The sequence below is a fragment of the Cryptomeria japonica genome, chromosome 6 (genome assembly GCF_030272615.1).
Source record: "Cryptomeria japonica chromosome 6, Sugi_1.0, whole genome shotgun sequence".
In the NCBI taxonomy this organism is placed as follows: Eukaryota; Viridiplantae; Streptophyta; class Pinopsida; order Cupressales; family Cupressaceae; genus Cryptomeria; species Cryptomeria japonica.
The window spans coordinates 347107346-347132400 of record NC_081410.1 but is presented as its reverse complement, the minus strand read 5'-3'; the positions used below and the strand labels follow the sequence as shown (position 1 = coordinate 347132400).

The 25055-nt window shown below is 38.7% G+C and overlaps 1 protein-coding gene across 2 annotated transcripts in view; it reads right to left on the bottom strand.

Annotated features, from left to right (window-relative positions):
* The window catches only part of LOC131077931 (uncharacterized), a 129304-nt gene that overhangs the window by 65592 nt on the left and 38657 nt on the right, over window positions 1–25055 (bottom strand). For both annotated transcript variants that reach the window (XM_058015537.2, XM_058015531.2), the window contains exon 6: window positions 17110–17213. In XM_058015537.2, coding sequence (XP_057871520.1) covers window positions 17110–17213 — 104 coding nt within the window. The remainder of the gene's footprint in view (window positions 1–17109; window positions 17214–25055) is intronic.

Genomic DNA, 25055 nt, shown 5'->3' with positions numbered 1-25055 from the left:
CGCCTAGGAGTGACTACAAGTTAGTCAATGATACCTTCACGATGAACATCACTAGGATATTGCAAGGCGGGATTCACAATCGACTATCTCTGGATGCACAAGAGCTTGTGAAGAAGTATGGTGCATGGTTCATCCAGTTTCCAAAGTTTACATATATCAGAGTTCAGGGGTGTCCTTCACCTCCCTACATGTTGCCGAGATATCCGACAGACAGGATAGTGCTACTTGAGGTAACCAGGCAGTTGGTAGCTTGTGCAAAGGTATCCAGACACAAGCATGGAAATGGAGTTCCCGTGCCTATCATATTGGGGAATTCAATTGAGGTATGTCCTAATACTCAAGCTTCGGAGGATGCAGAGAAGGAATTAGCCTTGTATTCATTCACCTTCTTTGCCCCGCGGGAGAATTTTGATCCTTATGGTTATATGGAGGAAACAGTTGCTAGGAAGTACGGACATGAGTTTCAGGTAGAAGACTTTTGGATGAATCTCTCAAGTGATTTAGAAGTGAAAAGAAAGATGCATTCCAGATTACCTTTAGATTTCATCAGGAAATACAAAGTTTACAGAGTAGCCGATCAGGCTCAGGACAATGGCAAATACCTCCAGTCATCCTATGACAAAGAAGATAAGAAAGTGAAGATAGATTGGAACGAGCCTGAGATTTTGGACTTGAGAGCTTTGATGGCTCCAGTTTTATCATGTACTCGCAAATGGGTGGACGTACAACATCAGAAGTTGAGAGAGCAGAACGTACCAATGACTTTTACTTTGGAGGCAAGGCCAGAAGAAGGAGAAGCAAGCGTGAGTGAAGACACTTCTCATCCTAGAGGCGCAAAGAGGAAAGAAAGACCTGAGAAAAGAGAATCTTCCAAGAAGCAGCAAGAGGCCAATCGAGATCGCCCATCAGGCACATCTTCTCGACATGGAAAGAAGGCAAGTCAAGCTGAAGGTCAAGAGAAGACGGTACCTGAGGTGGAAGAATCTATGGAATCCATGGTACAGAATGATAAGCCAGAGAAGGGACGGACACCTCAACATTCATCAAGTCAATCTCTCCAAATTGATGAGCTACAGGAAGATCAGAGAAATGATGATGAAGCGACATGTCCTCTCCGAGAAGATGAACCACTGCCTCAGGAAATACAAGTTAGAGAGACAAGATTTGCCATTCTAGATTGGTTGAAAGAGAGACTAACAAGGGTGATTGTGATTGAGGAAGAAGAAGATGTAATTGACTTAGAGAGCCTTATAGGAAATTCTCAAGAAGTAACGGAGAAGAGGAAGGCCACGAAGATGTCCAAAGTGATAAGGGATGAGACAAGATCCAGGAAATTGCAGATAGCTACACCAGTGGTGGATAAGTATGAAGGTGAAATTTTTGCAAATGAGTATGACGTAGAAACATTTGAGCTTGGTCCACTCACTACTGAACAAGCAATGGATGAGGCAACCGATTCATTTGAGGCACTTAAGGACAAGCTTAAGGAAGAAGTGGAAAAGAATAGGCGGCTTGAGAGAGAGGTTGGAGCTTGGAGAGGCTACTTTAGTCATCTCAATCAGCCCTTAAGACGTCAGGATCCAGCAGTATCTCCTGTGCAAGCGCTGCCTATTGAATCAGTTGGCGAAGCAGAGAGGGTCAAAAGCTTGGTTCAACTTATGAGTTCCTGGATTGATAAATCCCACACGGTAGCCGTCGAGTTTGCAACAAGGATGATGAAGACAATTCATCGAGCTATCCAGGTCCTTGAGATTATCCACAATCTAATGATAACTGTAGCCGCTTTCGCTCACACTAAAAATGTTATCATTCCTGTCCTGCAAGTAATCAGGCAAACACCAAGGAAAATCCTAGCACAAGAAAAGATAATGGATGGAGGAACTCATAACCTACTTCAGTGGTCAACTCTACTCCAGATGAAAGAGGTTCTTTTCGATGACATCAACACCAAATGCAGTCAAGTTGAAGGCATCATCCATCCAATTCAAGATAAGGTGTTTGAAGTGTTGTGTACCATTCTTGGCAGGCGGATCGAAATTGAGACAGATGTGGACATCCAAGAGTTGGAAGAAAGAATCAAGGTCATCTTTTGCAAAGAGGAAAATGTCATCACAAATGAGCAACGAGATCTGATGTTCACTACCATGCTCCTGATTGAGAAGATCAAAGAACTCGAACCTGGATGGGAAGCGGCTCTTCTCACTGCCTTTGACCAGGTCATTCACTTGGAAGAACGAATGAAGAATCTTCCTGAGATTCCTATTGCTGAGATTCAAGGAATTGTGTCCAGATTCGTTGCATATGCTAAGAAAGAGCATTGGAAAGGGAACAAGGTTCTAGAAAAAAGGTTGTTATAGGATGATGTGGCATCTTAATTATCATTGGTCTATGTTTCCTCGACTTTTGTGCCAATTAAATATTTGGCTATGCATTTAATAATGTTCATCTAAAAGGGGAACTTTTTGTAACAAACCCTAATTAGGGTTTAGGTGTCAAAATCTCAGCCATTGATCTTCTTTTGATCTGGGCCGTTCATTGTAATTGAGGATGCTATATATACCCTCACTCATTTTCATTTTGTCATTAGATATTAGAGAGATAGATAATAGTTAGAGCTTTGGAGAGAAGAAAGTTATTTTGTAACAAGATTGAGTAGTGAAGAAAGAATTTTGAACAATTGTTGTCCATTTGGCTTTGAGATCAATAAAATATTGAAGTTATGGTGTTTTATTGCAATTCTTGTGGCTATCTTCATGGTTGTTTATCTTCTTGAATCATTCTCAATCGAAGTAGTATTTAAATTTGAAGGACTAAGTGTTGTGCTTGATCTTTGGTGAGATTCACGTTCCAAACCACTAGCTTCTTACTGATTGTAAGGACACCTTGTGTGGTCAACTGGAAATATTGAGATTGCTTGAACCTTCAATCATTATTGAACTACTGCTATGTATCTTTATGGTAGTATCTATAATTCTTGATGGTTTGAAAATCACTAATCACCTTAGAAGATCGCATTAATTCCAATAGAGTTGTAATTCCTTGGCAATACTGAAATTGGTAGAATCTTACAAAGTCTAGCCTACATTGAGTTATTCTTAGGATTAGATTAGAATTCATCTCTTGAAAACCCTATCTTTTGCTACTTTTTTGAGAACCTGTTAGCATTTAGGAAAATCCTGTTCCTGCAGATCGAAAATACGTAAGGCCCCTTGAAGAAACAGCATTCACAACGACCACTGGTGCTTATCCACACGTAGAGATCCTGCAACGAAGAACCTTGAAGAACCTTGAAGTCACCCTGATTGATCCTTTTCGCGATATCTTCAACATTCAAAGACTTTACTCAAGAGAGGATAAGGTACTATTTGGGTATTTTATTCTGTGTTTGGTTGTGTACAAAATACACGTCAACAGGTACCTATGCTTATTGTAAAATGCCCTTTGGGCTAACCAATGCAGGTGTTGCGTTCCAAAGAGCAATGGACATGGCTTTCAAGGGTGTATTAGCAAAGTTTGTGCTTGTATACCTTGATAACATAACTGTTTATCCGAAGCATGCAGCTGACCGTCTTGGTCATCTTGAGCAGGTGTTCATGAAATGCAGGAAGTATGGTGTGTCCTCGAACCCTAGCAAATGTGTATTTGCTACTGATCAAGGAAGATTGCTACGACACATCGTATCCAAGGAGGGTTTGGCCATTGATCCAAAGCGAGTGGAGGCTATTCTTTCTCTTCCACTAACCAGACACAAGAAAGGATTGCAAAGTTTCCTTGGTAGGATCAACTTTGTGAGGAGGTTCATTCCCAACCTGCCACCATGGTAAAACCCCTCACTTCCATGTTGAAGAAAAACTTGGCTTTCAGTTGGACCAAGAAGGGGAGGGTCGGTTTCGAAGAGATCAAACAAGCAATTGCTCAGGCCCCTACCCTTGTCAATCCTAATTATGAAAGGGATTTTATCCTCTATACCTTCGGAGGAGAATCCAGCATCTCAGCTGTCCTAACACAGCTGAACAATGATAATTTGGAGCAACCTATTGCTTTCTTTAGTGAGGGGCTAAAGGACTATGAGCTTAAGTATAGTTATGTAGAAAAGCAAGTCCTCACTGTTGTAAGGGCTTTAAAAAAGTTTAGACACATGTTGTCCAACAACAGGATCTAGCTCTTAGTTCTGCATGCAAGTGTCAAAGATTTCCTTCTAAACAAGGACATCAGTGAGAAGAGGGTTGGGTGGATAACCAAGGCAATGGAGTATGACATCAACATCAAGATCACCAAGCTTGTAAGAGGCAAGGGCCTATGTGAACAGCTTGTCTCATCTTCTAAGACTACTTCAGAGATCGGCCTTGTGTTACAAGAGGATCAACCAACTAGCAACAACACTCAATTCAGTTGGGTAAGTGACATGACCACCTTCTTAATGTAAGGTAGATACCCCCAAGGTCTGGATAGGACCAAAAGAAGGCATTTCAGGTTGCAGTCCATTCCCTATGTCTTAGTGAATGGCACTCTTTTTCAAAAAGACTCTAATGGAGTCTTACTAAGATGTATCGAGCAACACCAAGTCAGCAGATTGTTAGAGGAATTTCATGATGGCTCTTTAGGGGCCACTTCTCTGCAAGGACTACGGCTATCAAAATAATGAGGGTTGGTTATTACTGGCCATCCTTATTCAGTGACTCACATAGATGGGTGAAGAACTGCAAGAAATGTGCTCTCTTCTCTGGGAAGCAAAGGCTAGCTGCCCTACCTCTTCACCCCATCCAAGCAGATCAACCGTTCGCCCAATGGGGTTTAGACTTCATTGGCATGATAATTCCACCTTCTAGTGCTGGCCACAAGTGGATCTTGGCCGCAATAGATTACTTCACTAGGTGGACAGAGGCAATTGCATTAAGGGATGCCACTGAGGCCTCAGTATTGGAATTCCTTGATGGAATTATGACAAGATTCGGTGTTCCCTCCACCATCATATCGAATAATGCCAGGGCATTTGTTGGAACCCAAATCAGTTCTTGGGCAGTTAAGCATGGTGTATACTTGAAGACGTCATCCAATTATTACCCTCAGGGTAATGGCTTAGCTAAATCTTCCAACAAGAACCTCATAAGGATAATTAAAAAGATAATTAAAGACAATCAGAGGGCATGGCATACTAAGTTGAGGACAGCCTTATGGGCTGGCAGGATCACACCCAAGAGGGCGATCAGTAACTCCCCTTTCATGCTAGTATATGGGAAGGAAGCAAGACTCCCAACTTCCCTAGAGTTACCCTCTCTTGAATTAGCACATCAGCTGGAATTGACAGAGAATGATGCCATGACAATAAGGCTAGCTGAGCTAATGGAGCTGGAGGAGGTTAGAGGTCAGGCTATGCATACGCTTGAGACTCATCAAAAATAGGTCAAGAGAGTTTTTGACAAAAAAGCTACTAATAGAGTCTTCAAAGAGGGAGATCTAATTCTGAAGTGGGATGCAGACAGAGCCAAAGTTGGGCAACACTCCAAATTTGATGCTATCTAGAGTGGTCCATATGTCATCACTAGTTGCAAGGAGGCCAATGCATTTCATCTCTCCAGGCTTGATGGCGAAGTTCTTCCAATCCTAGTGAATGGAATTCATCTCAAACCCTGGTTCTAAAGAGGGTGTTGATAACTATGTAAATATTAGACTAGAAGTTGTTTTGCTTTCATAAGTGCTTGTGCACCTGCCACATTCTCCTTAAGAGGGTGTGCGCTCTAGTTTCCAGTTTCCCTCCAAGTGATGGCACACACATGTTTTGGATCATTTAAGTGACTCAGTGCCCAATGGATGCTCAAGGCTTCTGGACTTCATGCTTAGCAAGCAAGCATCCCGTAGAGGTCACCAAAAATGTTCATTTTATGACACCCTTGGTCCATCAGTGAGAACCGATCAGAGATATGTTCTATGGACCAGCACTGCCTCAGTTGATCAAGGAGAAAAGCAATGGAATTATGAAGTGTGAGGTGTTGTCTTGTCGGAAGTTCCTTCCTTTCCTTGCCTTCTTTCTTCTAACCCCGGAACTCCGGAACCCCGAGGTTCCAAAGTTCTTGGCCTTCTTTCCCTTCTTCCTTTCTGGAAGTCGAAAACCCTGAGGTTCCTAAGTTCCTTTTCTTAGTCTTCCCTTCCTCAACCCCGGAACTCCGGAACCCCAAAGTTCCCAAGTTGCTAAGTCTTCCCAACTTTGCTGACCCAAGTCTCCAGAGTTCCTAAGTATTCTCTTCCTCAACCTCGAAACTCTGGAACCCCGAAGTTCCCAGGTTCCCTAGTCTTCCCAACTTCGGTGACCTAGGTCCCCGAAGTTTTCCAAACTCCTTCTGGCTTGCAACACTTCCAGATGGCATGATCAACACTCAAAGCTTTAAATGCTCCGACGACTTTTGTGACTTGTGCACCTTCTTTTGTGGAGCCACAGGGGTGCATTTAATGTTCTTGGTAGGATTTCGATCAAGAGAAGTACGGGGCCATGCTTGTTGTAGAGACTTATGTCATGTTTGCATACTCTGACTTTGGAAGGTCAGTCAATCCACCCTTCTCAGGGTTGCCTTTTGTGGGTATGGCTAGGTTGCTTGCATGGACAAAAGTCAAGTGCATGCACTTCCCTGCACTCCCAGACTGACATACAGGGGTCACAATCACTCTTGTAACCATTTTTCTATATAAACGTTGTTAAGCCTCATTGTAAAGGGTTCTCTCCCTATTGGCTTGAGCTATTCTATGCTCTCTCACTTCTCTTGTATTATTTTGTATTTTGCAACTATAAGTTGGCCATTGGCCTTATAATTAATTGAAATCACCATTCTTGCCTTCTTTCAACTTATGTATGTTGTGTATGTTTTCTTACCTTCATCATAGGTGTATGTTTTGTGGCTCTTCTCTCATTTATGTTGTGTTAACTTATTTCTGAGTGACTTGTGGGAAACCTTCTCCCCTCTTGGCATTCAGCGAATTCTAACCTCCATACTATTGTTACCTTTTTCACACATCACCCCATTGCAAATGGGGACCCTCTCCTTTCCTGCTTTCTAGGGTTTTCGTTAGTGCGCGTGGCCTTCCGCTTCAGTTCTGCTCGGTCCTATTAGTTTTGAATGGTTTGAGTCTAAAAGATTGAAAGTCAGTTTTTGCAAGCCAAGTGATAACACAGTCCGGATACCGTCAAAGTGCCTAGAAAGGCCAAAGGACGAAGAACGCAATTGATTTGAACGAATTTGAACAACTTTCTATTTTTAGAAAGTTTGCTTTTTTGCTTTTTCCTATTTTTTAGAAAGTTTCGTGTTTGGCATTGTTGAAACTAAGTAGCTTCGGTAAGATAAATGATTGAATGAGAGACTTCATTTATCTCTCATTCAATCATCTACCTTATCGATGTGACTACAAGCTAATGGTAGACTTCATGATTGAGTGAATAAACTTGTTATAATCATCTTTATATGCATTTCATATTCCAAGCATCGGATTGCACATTTCGACACTTGGACATCATTATCAATATGTCATTGATCATGCTATGACCATATTTCTTATGTTGTGTTGTGATTATAATTAAGTAGATCGGATTTATGTTATCTATCATAGTTATCATATGATAACAAGAATTGATGTTATCATATGATAACTATGATAGTTATCGTATTAAACTTGCTCTTGCTTTAATACCGATCTACATTATAATCGTATTGCACTTGCATCATATTGATTTGTTATCGGTTGTTATAATAATAAAATAGCATTCGAAACATACCAATTTGTTATTGGTTAATATAACAATTAAATAGCATTTGATTTGAACCGATAGTTATTGGTAAACATCTTAATGAAACGGTGCTTGTGAACCGATCAAGACATGTCTTGATCGGGCATGTCAAGAGACATGTCCGGTCAAGGCATGCCTTGATCGTTGGGCATCACATATATATATATGCCGTGAGGAATGCTACAGAGATCATCGAAATCAATAAATGTTGTCTACGACTATCTACAATATAAGAAGGAACAGTCAATACAAACAGTAAAAGATTAAATATATTTCTTAAGCACTGAAGTAATTCAATAAGAAAGTAAAAGAATATCTAAATTCTTACAACTTCAGATTTTGAACATAAATTTGAATATCATTTATAGGCATTTTTGGCCCAATCCCCGTTATGGCTATTTTTAGAAAGTTTTCCCTATTTTTTAGGGATGCCTGCTTTTTGCTTTTTCGAAGTGGGGACCTAGCGATAGCACTAATACCACTGACATGCTTCGATCGCGATCAAGAATTTCCAAGTTTTGACCTAAAAAGCTAAGTTCCTACATTTTAGGGGTCAGGATGCTTCAGATTGTTTGCCTGAGTATGGATTTCAAATTTCAAGTTAATCTGGTTAAAATTAAAGAGATTGTGAAATTTTGAAGTTTTCCAAATATTTTCCAAGTTTGGCTAATGATTGATGGTGAGTGTTATGGCAAGTGATGAAAAGTCCGCCTTGTGAAGAGAGCATGATGATGGAGGTAGTCTTAAAGTCCGCCCTGTGGAAAGAGCATGAGAAACTCCGCCCTATGTGGAAATGTCTTCAAAGTCCGCCATCCTTGGTGAAGGCTCAAAAGTCCGCCCTCCATGAAGTTGCCAAGCCTTCAAAAGTTCGCCTTATGGATGAAAAACGGTAGTCTAAGGCAAAGAAATTTTGCCCTTGGAGGTGGACTAAAAGTCTGCCATGCTTGATAATGTCTCTAAAGTCCGCCTTGGAGAAGCACAAAACTCCGCCCTATGCAAGAGGTGGTCTTCCAAAACTCCGCCCTTGGAGATGCCTTCAAAGTACGCCTTGTTAGTCATTCAAAAGTCCGCCATGCTTGAAGAAGAGTCATGAAAGTCCGCCATGCTTGATAATGTCTCAAAAGTCCGCCCTACTCAAACGTGAAAGAGGAAGCCTAAAACTCCGCCCAAGCATAATGATGGAGGTAGAAGAAAAATCTGCCCTCCTTGTGAAGTCTTCAAAGTCCGCCCTCCATGAAGTGTCCAAGCCTTCAAAACTCCGCCCTATGGAGAGATACTAAAAGTCCGCCCTACTTGGAGAAGCCTAAAACTCTGCCCAAGCATAATGAGGAGGTGTCTTCAAAATCCGCCCTCCTGATGAAGAGTCTTCAAAGTCCACCCAAGGTCACTAGGAAGTTCGCCTTGGTGATCACCCAAAAGTCCGCCCTAGGGGTAGTCATGAAAGTCCGCCCTTGGAGGTAGTCATCCAAAACTCCGCCCAAGCATCAAGTTGGAAGCTCAAAAGTCCGCCCTAGTCTTGGAGGAAGAAGAAAAGTCTGCCATCCTTGGTGAAGCAAAAGTTCGCCCTCCAAGCAACAAGAAGGAGCTTCAAAAGTCCGCCTAAGTCAAAGATTAAACCAATACTTGCTAAAGAATTGAGAATAAGGAATATTCTCTAGTGATGTCATCCAAATCTTCATGGAATTTGAACTGAATCCCAAATTAGAAAGTTTTTAGAAAGAGATATTTGAAGATCAAGTTCGAATATGAGCTGGAAAATCAAAATAGAAACTTGAGTTTGTGAGAGATTCGAACCATGAAAGAGGATACTTGCAGATTGAGGCAATTTTGGACTGAGTTCCAAGTAAGAAACTTTTTGGAAGATGCCAATCTATGAGTCTAGTTCGAATATGAAGTGGAAAAACAAATTAGAAAGTTGTAAAGTGAAGAAGTCGAACTTAAAGAAGATGACATTGCAACTGAAATATAAAATGGAAACTTTCTTTGCGGATACAATGGACTGGGGATGAATTAGAAACATGAATTGGAAAAGGTCTGCATGTTTTTAATTGCAGATTTGAACTTCATTACAAATACATTCTTTACTTCTTCATTCTCACACAAAAGTTCGAACTTTCTGAGTAAGCTAAGGAAAGCATTGAGAATTATTTTGCAGATTGAAGGTCATTTGGTAGAAAATTTTGTAGATTGGAAGTGTTGCAATGTTATCTTTTGCAGGTTGGGCGAACTTTTTGAGGAATTTTGATTTATCAACTTCATTCTTGTCAAGTATCTACAGATTTTTGGAGTTGAACTAGCTGGTAGAAGGCAGATTAGTCAATTTTTCTGAGTTTTCTTGAAATTCCTTCTATCTTCTAGCCTTATTCTCATTCATTCGAAGGTGAAGTTGGTTTTAAAATGCAGATTTATTATATTTTCTGAGTTTTCCAGATTCGTTGGAGGTGATTTTTATGGATTTGTCCAAATTTTCAGTAAGAAGGATCATTTTTAGATTAAATGGGGTGAGGGTTGTCAAAGTTATAAAAGTTGGTTTTGGATAGCAATCATAAATGTCCTTAGAGTGGAGAGTTTACATGTGAAAATTCTATTTTCATGGAAGTATGAAAGTGAAGTAAAAGCTCCAAACACTTAGCCATTCGCAACCTTGATTTTCTTTAATCCAAGTTCTGATTTCTAACTTAAGCTTCATGTTTATTTGCAGATTTCAAGGCACAATGAAGTTCCAAGTAGACAAGGATGCTCCTCCTAAATCGAGAATGACCTCAAAATGGAAGAATATCAGCGATACTAACCTCGGACATATCAATCTGAGGGAGTTCAAGAAGCAGATGTTCGGTTTAGATAACCTTGTGCCTACCGTGACCGCACAAAAGATGATGAAGAGTGGTATCGTGCATGTTGCTGGCTTTCTCCCTACCATGCAGTGCACAGAGTTGGTAGCTGAGTGCGCTAGGCACTACAACCTTGTCAATAGGGATATTGTTGCACCAGATGGAAGAGTGTTGGCAAACATCAGTGATGAGGCCATAAGGGAAGCTTTCAGAATTCTAGAATATCATAATGTTGTGTACGTAACCAAGGATGAAGTTGATCGCATGTATCAGGATCATTTGGAGAAGTACGACGCCATCGTCAATCATTCCTGGCTGGACAAGCCAAGGAAGGGTGCCTCCAAACTACAGAGGAAGAGCTTGGTGAGGGCGTATTTCAAAGAGGATATTGGAGATATGATTGTCTTGTTGAACAGGATAATGGGTAATCCCCAAGGAGCTCCATTTGAGCCTTGGATGTATTATTTCATAAATGAAATAATGAGCGGAGTCAAGATGATAGACTGGGCTCAAATGATAAGTGATAACTTGGACAACCAACTGAAGAATCTGGAGGCGGGTAGGACCTTTTACATGAGCTCATACTTGTTCTATTCCCTGGCTAGAACCTACAGATACAGAGGCCTCACTTGTAGAGGGGAAGTGGGAAACAAAGAAAATCAGTTTCCTGTCTATGACTGTTATCCCTAGCTTCACATGGAAGAAAAGTTCCATTTCAAGAGGGTAAATGATACATTTTTTATGCACATCACACGGACACTGCAAGGTGGATTGCATCAGAGACTCTCTCAAGAGTCTATGGACTTCATAAGCAGATTCGGATATTGGTATATTCAATACCCGAAGTTCACCTACATCAGAATTCAGGGGTTTTCCGAACCTCCCTATAAGCTCCCAGCCTACCCTACCAACCGAGTTGTGCTACTGGAAGTTGTGAGGCAACTACAAGGCTATATGACAGTTCAAAGAGATAAGCAAAAGAAGGCAAGAACCTCTTCTCTCACGATTGGAAATGGACTAGAGATGTGCACGTCATCACAAGTCGCTGCCACTGCAGAGAAAGAGCTGGCTTGGTACCCTTTCTACCAGTACAAAGCAAGAAAGAACTTTGATCCATTCCATAAGATGAAAAGGGTAGAAGGGGTGGCATTCGAGCACAGAGCTGATTTAGAAGATTATTGGGCTAACGCAACCAATAGTTTCAAAATCAGGAGAAGATTTTGATCAAGGATTCCCTTGAGCATGGCAAGAGCAACAGAAGTATTCAAAGTTGTTGATCAAGTAGAAGACAATCTCGAGCTTCAGCAATCGGGCTTTGAGAAGATGAGGAATGAGCCACTGCCTTAGTTGATTGGTCAGAAGGAGAGAAGTGGTGGACATCTGAGAAGACGAAACAATTTAAGTCTAAAGGTGTGGCCCTGACTTATGAAATAATGGGAGTAGATGACTCTCTGTCCTCCAACCGTTGCATCTCTACAGGCAATGCTCGGAACCCAAGGAGTGTTGGGTCCCGAAAAAGGAAGGAATTAGTTGGAAGCTCTGGAAAGGCTAGGGGAAACAAAGTTGTTGGGGAGAGACGTGAGTCTAACGAAGGTCATTCCATTATGAGTGTCGCATCTGTTGTGCCTGATCAAAATGCAGTTGACGAGCAAGAGATGGACACATATATGGTGAATAATGAAGTGAGAGTGCCTTCTCCTTCGATCGAAGAAATAATGAGAGAAGTTGTCCAACATCCGGACAACGAACAAGTTTTATATGCAGCCACAGAAGTTGAAGAGCCTGAGCCCCCAATAGTTTTCCTTGATGATATAGTTACTGGACCAGGAGGGGCAAATGATGGATTTGATCAAAATACTGTGGAGCAGTCAACCATTCCTGATTGGTTGAGGGAAAGGATAAGGGCTAAGGTCCCTAAGGAAACCCATTCTGAAGAGAATACAAAAGCATTTCTGGCAAAGGTGAACGAACCAGTTATAGTCAAGCCACCTAAACCAGCCAAAAAATTCATTTTGATTCAAAGGGATAGTGCAGGATTTAGGACAGTTCAGATAGCTGTGCCAAAGGAAGGAAAAACTCGGGACAATATTGCTCCGGAGGATTATAAGATTACTACTATAGAGTTGGGTAAGCCTACTCAGGACCAAGAAGTCCAGTACTTTGACGACTCTTGCAACGCCCTCAAGGCAAGGCTAGCCCAAGAGAAGGAGAAAAGAAAGAAGGTTGAGGAAGAGAATCGGCAGTGGAGGAAATATGTTCTCCATCTAACCAGGCCACTCAACCATGAGATACATGTCACCCCTCCGCAACCTCTTCAGCAAGAGTCAATGAAAGATTACGAGGACATGAAGGGCACATTCACAAAGGCTAAGGAATCGATTTCAGACGCTTCAGCACATGCTAACATACTTGTAGAAAATTTAGTATCAGCACATGAGTCGGCCTCTTCATTGGTCAGTTGAATTCAGGACTTAGCTGCAAATTGGGAAGATGTTGAAGAAATTCAAGATGAAATACTTCCGCAATTGAAGGTTATCAGAGGTCTGTCAAAATGAAGCTTGGTAGATGCAGGTGTCATACAAGCTGGGGACATATATGACTTTAACACTTGGTATTATGCTTTGGTCACCAGAATTGAAGTCCTGAAGAAATCCGAAACTAAGTGTTTTGAGATAGAGGAAAGTGTCAGAGAAATTTTGAGTAAGGTGTTTCGTGTAGCATCAGATATCTGGAAGAAAGAGGGTATACGAGAAAAACACCTGCAGACAGAGAACCTGAGAGCCAGAATTCAGTCAAGCTTTTTCAAAGACTCGGGGATGATTGATAAGGGCGATCTTTCAAGGATTGCAAGTTTTCTCTTCATTGACGAGAACTTTCTTGTCCAGGCAGTTGAGTGGGAAGGCATCCTCGCCACATGTACTGATGATGTGGACATCGTCGTCTTCCAGATTAGCAACTTGCCAAGTGTCACTATGGAAGAGGTTAGGCTCATCGTGTTCAGATACATTGAATCTGCAAAAGGGGAAACTGGACACTCACCTCAATGACAATAGCAGTTGTGCCACTTGTCATGATCTCATTCTTTCAAACTGATAGAGTCTTGGGAAACCCTAATTAGAGTTTGTAACTTTCAATTTGGGCCCTTGATCACTGTTGATCTTGGTCGTTCATTGATTTTTGAAAAACTATATAAGGCTACCTCCTCTCATTTGGAGAGTGTGAGGTTTTTGATGTATTGTTGCGTAAAGGTCATTTTCAAATAATATATTGCATGTGCACTTTCTCTTAAGGCTTTGTAATCTCTGTTGTTTGAATGATTAGCATGGTTTCAATTTCCTCAACACTTTAGTTAAAGTTAATTTTAGATTTGCTTTCATGTTGTTAGAATTGAATGAAGGATTTGATAAGTGTTAAGTGACGGTGTATCTCTGCTCATACTTTTGGTGAATGGATGATTTCCATTTCACTCTGGAAAGTTAGTCTGAGCCTATCCTCTGTGCATGCCAACATTTTGATCATAAGCACACAACCCGTTGAAGATTGCACTCGCTTTGTGTAGTTGTCCTCAATGTGGCGAAGAAAAGTGTGGTTTCCTGAGAACACCCATTTAATACTGTCTCCGGAATTCGTAGGATTAGATCAGCTTTCTGAAACCCTATCCCTTTTTCCTTTTTTGAAAGTCTAAATCCCGGAAAATCTATAAGAAAAAAGAAAGAGCCTAAAATTGATAAATCTATCTAAGTCCAGAAGCATGAAAGACACTTGTTAACGTAAGTCCCCCTTGAGATTTTCAGCAAATACTACCCAAGTAGCTATCCCACTAAAGTCGCTTGTTCACACATATAGACCTTGGAATCAGTAGTGATTTTTCAGGAGAGGATAGAATACCTTTGGGTATCTTATTCTAATGTTTGGTATATGATAAAACAAACACTAACATAAAATGGCGCTAGAAGGAGGGCTTTTCACAATGAACAACTTTCTAAACAGCTAGACTTAAGATCATACCAATTCATATTTGCAAGAAATTGCCCACAACTTTTTAACCCTCCTCCCACGCGCAACATAAAATGGCACTAGAAGGAGGGCTTGAACATTATCAAGTCTTGAACAGCTGAAGTTACCTATTCTGGATAGTAGATATGATGCAGCATGGTATTGCCGCATGAATTCCCATTCGATCTGCCTCTTGAACAACCTGAACAAGGACTGAATCAATCATATATTGCAGATCAGTTACGAACACTTGCTTGGAAATCAAAAGTAAATTATTCTCAATTCAGACAAGTGAGTCACATTATTGCTAAGGAGGAAGAAAAAGGTCAGCAAATAGAGACTATGATTAAGGAAAATCTAGAGAGACAAAGGATTTTTGCCATTCACAAGCAAGTTCTTAAAGAAATCCAACAATTTTCTTTCCAGTCCACGAACATGGTAAGAGATGGGCTTGCCAATCATTCCTCCTGAACCAGGAAGAGATCCCAAACCAGTACTACAGCCAGACTTGAGTTTCAACGACGCACAAGAAAACATTATCACCGAGTTATATAGCTTGGCTTGGTCTGTGAAAAGAAATTATCCTGACTAGCGTCGAATGTGCTTCATTCTTGAAGAAGAAGAAGAAATTGCTGACCGCATTGACACACAAAATCAAAGGGAACAACAAGAAGTTGATCCAGCTCCTGAACCTGCTCCTGCACTGCCTCAACAAGAATAGACGCTACGTTGGATCACTTAAGTTTTTTCTCCCCAGATAAATTTCAAAGAAACCTCAGATCAACCCAGAGTTCATCCAAGGAGTTTTTGGAGTTAGAACGACCCACAAGATCCAGACAAAAGAGGGGATTTTCACCAAAGAAAGGAGAAAGTCAAGCAAAAGAAGATAGGATAGAAGAGGAAGATATTTTCAATTTATTCCAAACCCCCGCCTCTCAAGTTCCAAGCACTCTATTTCAAAAGTCTTTGCATTCCGTGTCTTTTCCACCAACTATCCAACAAGTTCAACCAAGAGTTTCCCAAACAAACGTCCCAATGGCGTGGCGCCCAACTAATGCATCTCCTATGGTTTTTACAGCCTATAATGCAATGCCAAAGAGCCTTGAGCACTTTTGTTCCAAGTTTCACAATTGTGACCTAAGTCGCTCAACTGATGAACATATAAAGATTTTTGAAGATCTCCTGCATAATAGAGATATCCAGCATGAAGATGTGGCCTGCAGGTTGTTTCCTTACACTTTTGATGAAGAAGCCTCTCATTGGTATATCCACTTGCGAGCGGACTATATCCATAAGCTAGCAAAGAAGCACAATCCTATACATACATATAAGAGAACTCAATTAAAATAATGGTTTTAGGAAAATCTAGAAAATGATCTAATATCGTGAATAAACAGATAATCTGAATAAGATTTGACAAACTGATAACTGCAAACTAACAAAACATGTCACCGATAAAGTTATCTTTAATATATTAAGCCACTTACCTCAAGAAACATAATGCCTTCAAGATGAACTAGTAGAAAACAAGAAATAATATCATGCAAAAATATAGAGAAGAAATCATATGGATGAAATATGTAGAAGAGATGAAAGAATCAACAAATATAGAATAGATTATTTTAGAAGAAAGTCTTGTTGCTAAACAAAGACTATCACTTATGTGAATAAAAAATAATCATGCAGCAACAATCAAAATTTTCATAAAGAAGACAAATCCTTAACTCGTTTTCCCTTCTTGTTCTTACCAAACTCCTGACTACATTCAAATCTAACCTGTAGCAAATGAACAATATCCTAAATGCTAATCCTAGTTGTACTTAACATTATTCTCAGATGACATGGTATTAGACCTTTATTCCCATATAAAAGCAAGATCCAATAGATATTGTATTTCAATTTTTCTACAAATATCTATTCCAGTTTAACTGTATTTCAACGGACTTGTTAAAATATCAGATTAAGAATAGTGACTTCCATGCCAACTCCAAACACTAGATCTTGAAATGCTAATATGAAATTTACAAATTAGGACTTACATAAATTAGGAAATGTAATTGCAAGAAAACAACACAAACAACTAAAAAAGGGGAAAACAAGAAAAATACAATATGCCAATTGTTAGCCTATTCAAAACAAAGATAGTTCAAAAATAGCATAAAAGCAAAGGGCATATGCATCCACCAAAGGTCCAAAACTGATATAAAAATGAAATAGGTGAGCATTTGTAGGCCACACAAACTCAAACAATGGCCACAATCCCTCAATTGGTATTACCTTTACTGTATGGCACACAACATATCAGTCATACTATCAATTCCTACACACATCCCAGTAACACCCAAAGGTACAACAAAAATTGACATAAAGTGCTCACCATATGTTTTGTTTAAAAGACCAAAAAAACTTGATTTTAGATGCTATGAAATATTACCCTAATAGAACACCATTTAACATAAATTAAAAAGGTTCCTAGGTCAAAGATTTGTAATACTTATATTGTTTTACCTGCTACGTGCAAATGGCTTGTTCTTTTCCAGCTCAAGTTCAGCTTGTTTAGCTTCTGCTTCCCTCTTTTGCGCTAAGCCTTTACCCCATTCCAAAGGAGTGGCCTGCAACAATGCAAGATTTCTTTTTAAAAACTATCCAATCATGAAGATCAAAAATTAAAAAGGACAACAAAGCAAAATAAGTGAAAAGACACTCAAGAAATTATTAACACCAAAATAAGGTCCACAAGACGTCAAATATAGATGTGATCACGCAAAATAGAGATTTCATAAAGTAAAAATGTTTAAACACCATAAAACTCCAACATGTGAGTTATCAAAGTAAAATCATGGAAGGTGTCAAATCTTAATGACAATTCATTCTGTAAATGTTACAAAGAACGTAACTAGTTACAAGCATATGATAATGCCAAAGGTGAAAAAAAAATGATACGCAAGGTAGGTGGTTTGAAAGACTAGGTCATTTTGATCTTAATTCTCACCCACACACTTGTATTACATAATCATACTTCTATTATTCTATACTATTCCATTATTTACTACAATGCATTTGTTTGTGTTCATTTCTAATGAAATATATTTTCTTTGGTTCCTACTAGGTTTCTTATGAGTATTCTCCATTACCTCTAACAAATATGAGGGTTGAAGGAACAATTGTTGCCATTCAAACAATAAGAGTGCACAAACAATACAGTATTAGATATAATATATCCTACCCTTCTAAACTTTACATAATTTTGGTAATGTTAAAATTATTTTTTTCCTTATACTTAGATAGGACTGTTATTTTCTGGGCAATCATAGGAAGGAACATTACACTTGTTTGAGGCCATAAAGAGCCTTCTTCAGCTTGCATGTATAATCTTGATTTGTTGATAATACAAATCCATCAAGCTGTTCTACACAAACTTCTTCATTCAAATTTCCATTCAAGAAGGCATATTTAACATCCATTTGAAAAACTTCATAATCTTTAAAGGAAGCAAAAGCTAAGAACATTCTAATTGCCTCTAAATGGGCAACAAGTGCAAAGGTTTCATCGAAATCAATACCTTCAACCTGGGCATATCCCTTACACACCAACCTTGCCTTGTTTCTCACCACTTGTCCAACCTCATTCAATTTATTCCTGAAGACCGACTTTGTGCCAATCACATTCTTGTCCTTAGGCCTTGGGACAAGTTCCCAAATTTCACTCTTTTGAATATGATCTAACTCTTCTTTCATAGCTGCTACCCAAGATTTGTCTTTTGCTGCTCTTCAAAAGTTTTAGGTTCAATCATGGACAACAAAGAAATATCATCATCTTCATAATAATTTACTTTTCTCCTTGTTGCTCTAGGTCTGTCCTTTTGCAAGATTTGATTTATAGAATGGTTATTTTCAACAAATCTTGATGAAGTCTTAAGAGGAGTTCTGATTGTAGTTCTATTTCTATCATGCAAAGGTGTAAGACCAACTGATGCATCTACTGTATTAAAATGATTATCTGTTGTTCCACCCTCTAAATGTGTACCCAACTCCTTCATTTTGATTGTTTTCTAGGGTATTTCCAGCATTGTTACTTGTTGTCCCAACTTGCACACCAATATAAATTGACCAATCAACACTTTCACCCTCACCATTCTATAAATCATCATCACAACTTTGCAATTTCTCAAAAAAAGCTAGCAAACTCATGAATTTTCACATTAATGCTCTCAACTATCTTATGCAATCTCTTGTTAAAACATTTATAGGCTTTACTTTTTGAAGAATATCCTAGAAAAATACCTTCATCAGCTCTAGGATCGAATTTGCCTTAGTTATCATCATCTCTCTTAGTATAACAAGGGCTGCCAAAGATTTTAAAATGCTTAAGAGATGTTGTCTTACCATTGCACAGTTCATATGGTGATTTGGTGTGCTTAGCTCTAATCAGACATCTATTTTGAATGTAGACAGTTGTATAAACTGCCTCCTTCCAAAAACAATCACTTACCTTGGATTCATTCATCATACTTCTTGCCATCTCTTGAACTGATCTGTTCTTCCTTTCAACCACCCCATTTTGTTGAGGTGTCCTAGCAGCTGAATATTGTCTTTTGAAACCAAATTTCTCACAAACGTTCACAAAATTATTTGAGGTAAACTAACCTCCATTCTCTGATCATAGGCACTTAATTTTCGGACCTTTCTCATTTTCATCCAAAGCTTTAAAAGCTTTGAACTTCTCTAATGCTTCTGATTTTTCCTTCCAAAAAGCCACCCAAGTCATACGTGAGTAGTCATCAATTAAAACCATAAAGTATCTCTCACCTTGCATACTTGTTGTTCTTGTAGGACCACAAAAATCAATGTGTATCAGCTCTAAAAGCATCATGCTTGGGTACTCCTTTGATTTAAAACTCCTACGAGTTTGTTTGCCCAATTGACAATCCTTGCACACAGTGTCAGATGGTTTAGTGAGTTTAGGCAAGTCTCTAACAACTCCCTTCTTGTTGATCTGCATAAGATTATCAAAATTTATATGTCCAAATCTTTTGTGCCACAACCAAATTTCATCAGAAAGACTCAAACAACAAGTTTCACTCTTAATACCATAGTTCTAGGACCCTCCGAGTCTTGGTGAGTCCCGAGCCGAGTGACCCTAGCCGAGTCTCAAGGGCTCGAGACTCTCCAAAAACTCACTTTAGGCAAGACTCACTAGAAACTGGTTTTTTGCCGAGTCCTGCCGAGTTTTTGTCGAGTCCTGAGTCAAGTCAGCCTTGCCAAGTCCACGCCGAGTTTGAACTATGCTCTTAACATCATCAAGAATATATAAATTGTTCGCTGCCCTACTTGCATCAACAATATGAACACCATCTTTACTAATTTTGCAACAATCAAAACTGAAAGTTAAGCTATGTCCCTAGTCACACAACTAACTAACACTGAGCAAATTGTGTTTTAAGCCTTCCACAAATAGCACATTCTCAACTTTAGTCTTTCCATCACTCAACATAAGAGTACCTTTTCCAACTACCCATGCAGACAAATTTCCACCAAACCTTACCTTGCCACCATTGTATTTCTAGAGTCAAGAATTTACTCTCATCTTCAGTCATGTGTCTGGAGCGGCCACCATCCACATACCAAATATCTCTCTCATTTTGTGCAAGAAGAGCTATTTGCACAATCGAAGACTTTGTTTCCTCCTTTTCCTCTCTCTTCCTCCATTTTGGTTTCCTTAGCATTGTTCTTAATATCTTTCTTTGAGAAACATGCCCTGCCATTCTTACAAAACCTTGCACTATGTTATTACGTTTGTAACAAACAAATTTATAACTCCTCAAAGGGCCAAAGGAGTTCTGATTTACAAATCTAAAACCATTTCTTAAAGACATTCTACAATTTATTGCTTTCTGTCCAAAGTAATTACAAGCATAACAATAACCATGAAAGAAAGAATCATCAAACCTTGTTAAGTGTGCTTGTCTAGTACCAATGGGCTTCTTGAAACCATTACTTCTATTTTTTGTAGAAGAAATCTTTGAGCTAACACCATTAAGAGTCTGTCGTTCTTCTTTTGAAGACTTAGACCTTTGACCTTCTTCAAGGCCAACTCCACATTTATTTGAAGACTATTTTTTAAAAGCTAGTAGCTCATCCAAGATAGTGAACTTTTCTGATTTATCTTTTCTTGGTTCAGCAGTGTTGATGATTTGCCTAACTTCCTGAGAGAGACAATTTCAGCCACCAATCTATCACAATTTTCTTCCTTCAACTTAATCTGATTTTATAGATCTTCTTGAACCTTCTTATCCTGACCCAAGTGTGTTTGTTTTCCAGGACTAGGGCCAGCAGAGGGATACATAGAGCATAGAAGTGAACACGTCAATGCAAGGACTTAAAGGATGAAATACATCAAGATGAACAATTCAATGCATTACAACTTCAAGGCATCACAACCACTACATAAAGATTGCTTTCCAATGTTCAATATTCAAGGCTAGGAGGAAAACAACACCTACACCTCACATCATCAACATTGCGATACAAAGGGGAGACATGTTCAAGCTGTCACCATGAAGATGTGGAAATTTGACAAATCTTGAATTTCCTCTGGAAATCCAAGAATCAAGTTCAAAGCCACAAGGAGATCGTGGTTAGAGGTATCATATACGAGAAGTTCAAGCAAAAGGCTTCTACAACAAGCATAGACATCACAAAGTCTACAAGTGAATCATCAAGGGCGGTTAAGGATTGCTCAAGCACATCAAGGCATTCATAATGACAAGTATAGATCGAGAAGACAAGACATGAAAGACTCGAAGAGTGTAATGAGGATGGATGAACAAAATGATGCAATCAATTAGAGAAGGTTGACTTAATAAAGGAACAAGCTGAGGTGGCACCTAGTCGTCTTCATACACCAATCACTTCATTCCAAGTCAGGATGTCCAGATTCAATGCACCTGACTCATCCAACAAAGAGGATAACTACCACATGTGGGGGCACAAAATTCAATGTACCTGACTTCATCATTTATTGGTCGGCATTTAAGGAAGGACGTGTGTCCTATTCATTGTAATTTTATCATTGGTCAAGCACTAAATGCTATGTAATGGGTGTAACAAACCCTAATTAGGGTTTCTATCTTGTAATCTTGGCCATTGATGGGATTTAATCCTGACCATTCAATTGTATTGAGAGCACTATATAAGGCTCCACTTCCCCATTTGTAAAGGTTAATAGCAAGTTAATAGTTAGCAGAAAATAGCAGGTAGCAAGCAATTAGCAGTTAGGAGTAGAGTAGAAGAAGGCAGAAAATGTTGCCAAGCTTGTAAATAAACATCCTTTTCATTGAGTTTATGGTGGAATGTGTTGTTTCTTCTACATATTGCATATTGCATATTGCATGGTTTCTTGTTGTATCTTCATGTTAGATGGTATCAATTAGATGGATGGAAGCTGTTGTGGATGATTAATGGTGAAATTCACATGTTCATACTTCTTGTATTTTGTTGATTGTTAAATACTTTGCATGGTCAACTGAACTCTTTATAAGCTTAACTTCGATTGCTACTCACCCATTGTTATGCATCACATTAATGGTGTCTATGTTGTTGGTGGTGATTTGAACATCGCACTAGCTTTGTGGAGTTGTTGCTTTGCATGTCAAAGCAAAGTCTAATAGAATTCCACTAAGTCATTCACAGTTTCTTACATTTCTAGGATTAGACTATCATTCTAAACCCTCATCCTTTTTATCTTTTTTTTCAAATCAAGTAAAATTTTACGTTGCAGCAGCATTCAAACATTCAGGTTCACATAAGTCCCCCATGTGATTTGAGTCTATCCATGTATAAAGTCAAGACCTGACTATTGGAACCTTGGAATTGTCTTGGTTGATCACATAATTCAGCATCCACGAGGTCTTTGTTCAAGAGAGGATAAGATACTTAGTATTTTATTATGTGTCTGATGATGTCATAAAAAACGCATCAATAGCTAGTAAGACACCAACTGGGAACCTGTGAACCAAACATGGTTCTTCTTCAAGAAACCAGGCAAACTGAAGCAAATCTGCTTTCTTTCTTGACCTTGTTTTGGAAGTCATGGAGTCAGTTGGTGTGGATGCCTCAGGAGACTTTAGGGGTATTGTATTCTATAGAATCCTATTTCAATTCAGGTCTCTTTCTTAAGTAGGAGTGCAAATAGGATTCGTTGTTACTTCAAAGTTATGTAGAGAAAATATTTCTAGCTTTTTATTTAATATTTGCGGTCCCATTAGCTTGAACCAAAAACACAAGCTCTAGGCTGATATTTTTGGAACAACACAAAACTCTAAAAGATCAAAAGGTTCTCTTGGGAAGAAATTTTAATGCTAACATTCATGTGACTAATAAATGAGATGGTGCTAATTGAAATTCCCAATCTAAGCTGCATTTCAAAACTTTTCTGGATTGCAATTAGTTTTTGGATATTATATCATGTCCCCCATTTATAGCAGAAATAATTAATATAAATTTTGCCATATAATATGTTAAATCATGTTAAAATTATATTATACTATATTACATTATTGTAAAATAATATATCATATTATCAATATACATTGAATGATGTTATTATGTTAATAATGTACATTAATTTACATTTATTTATTGAATAATGTTATTATATTAATAATATACATTGTATTAAAATGGTGTAACAATATATATATTAATAATATACATTATATACATTAACAATATGGAATGATGCCATTTTATTAAAATATATATTATATTTGTTGACTGGTCCCTGATAGCAATTCCTCTAAAACGATGGCTTGATTAAATGGAGGATCCCGTCAGGTGTGAGGGTAGTGATCCTTCAAAAAGGGGTGCTACCAAATAGGAAGCATCGTGGCTTTCCACCACGATGGGGGGTTAGGATGAATACCTTCCCCCCGTGCCAATTTGGAGGGATATGCAAGCAAGGAATGGTAAAGTCTGCCAGCAGGGATAAAGACAGGAGTTCAGTGTCAGGTACGTATAAGCATGAATTTCCTGAGTTAGCATTAGAGCACATATCAGCCTGTATGATATACATATTTAAATTCAGATTTGAGCATCATTGAATATAAATTAAGATGTTCTTAATCAAGTCAATGACAGTTAATATCATATTAAGTTAAGAAGGTAAATTTTATCTATTTATTCAAACAGCATTAAAATAACATAACGTTACTGCCAGACATAACATATAAATATATATATCTGCACATAATCTCAGGAATACATAATACAATCAGATTCAGGTTATGCAACTTATGGTAATACTGCAAATTCTTATAAGGAATAACAAACTGATTATAATGAAGAGACGATAAGTGGTTAATGCTGATACAAAGTAACACTAACAGGAAACTTTGATGACAATCCAATACACAGCACTGTTGAAATGTAATATAAAATGATAATTATGTCAGATGTAATTGATTATCATAATGTGATGGATTGAATAAATATAATAAATGGTTCATTGTAAAGAGGGACTCTCTTTTAAGTACGTCACTCCATAGTGGATGCCTAACACCTGCCACTTGGAGCCAAGAGGGATGAAGCATCTGCTCTTGGGCTTAAGAGAGAAGGTGGTTGAGATGAGGGCGAACGGCGATAGAACACCTTGCTGGGTATGCCACTCCATGATGGATGCCTAATACCTGCCATATGGAGCCAAGGGGGATATGGTATCTGCCCTTGGGCCTAGGAGGATTGGTTTCTTGGACACCCTATCCAACTAGCCTACCCTAATGGGCTAAGGAAATTGACTGGTAACTGACTTTCAATCTGACTTTATATAATAAACTGATTATACCCAACAAATTGTAATTCTAAACAGTAACTAATATAGCAGAATTGATATCATTAATATAATTTCATTGGTATATGTTTCAGTTTTACAGGTATTATTTCATGTGTTCTCTAATCTTTGTTGCAGGAAACCAATATACAAAGTTATGCCCATAAAATTTAATTACCTATCTTTTAGATTTGGGCAAATTTAGGTTAATCTAAAGTATAACTAATTAGGGGGCATTACATATTTTCTCAAAGCAAGGTTGCTTTAATTGGAATTTTAGGCAAAAGGGCTTTGATTATAATGTGGAATGGTTAGATAGGTTCCTGGTTTCTCCACTGTGGTTAGAGAATAGTTGTCTCTCTTCAGCAGTTCTTCTTTAGGTGGTTGAATCTAATCATTATCCTCTCTGTTTGCATATTTCGGCCGATGCTTCTCCTCTTTGCTGTACTTTTAAGTTTGAACTCATGATTCAAACATAAAGATCTGCTTCAAGTTATGGAATGGAGGTGAAAGACATGCTCTCAAACCTCAAGTTCCCTTATGTTTCATTTCTCTAAGAAGCTTAAAAGTACACTACCAAGCTCGAGCCTTAACATGGATATCAACACTCTCAACCGAGGAAACTATGC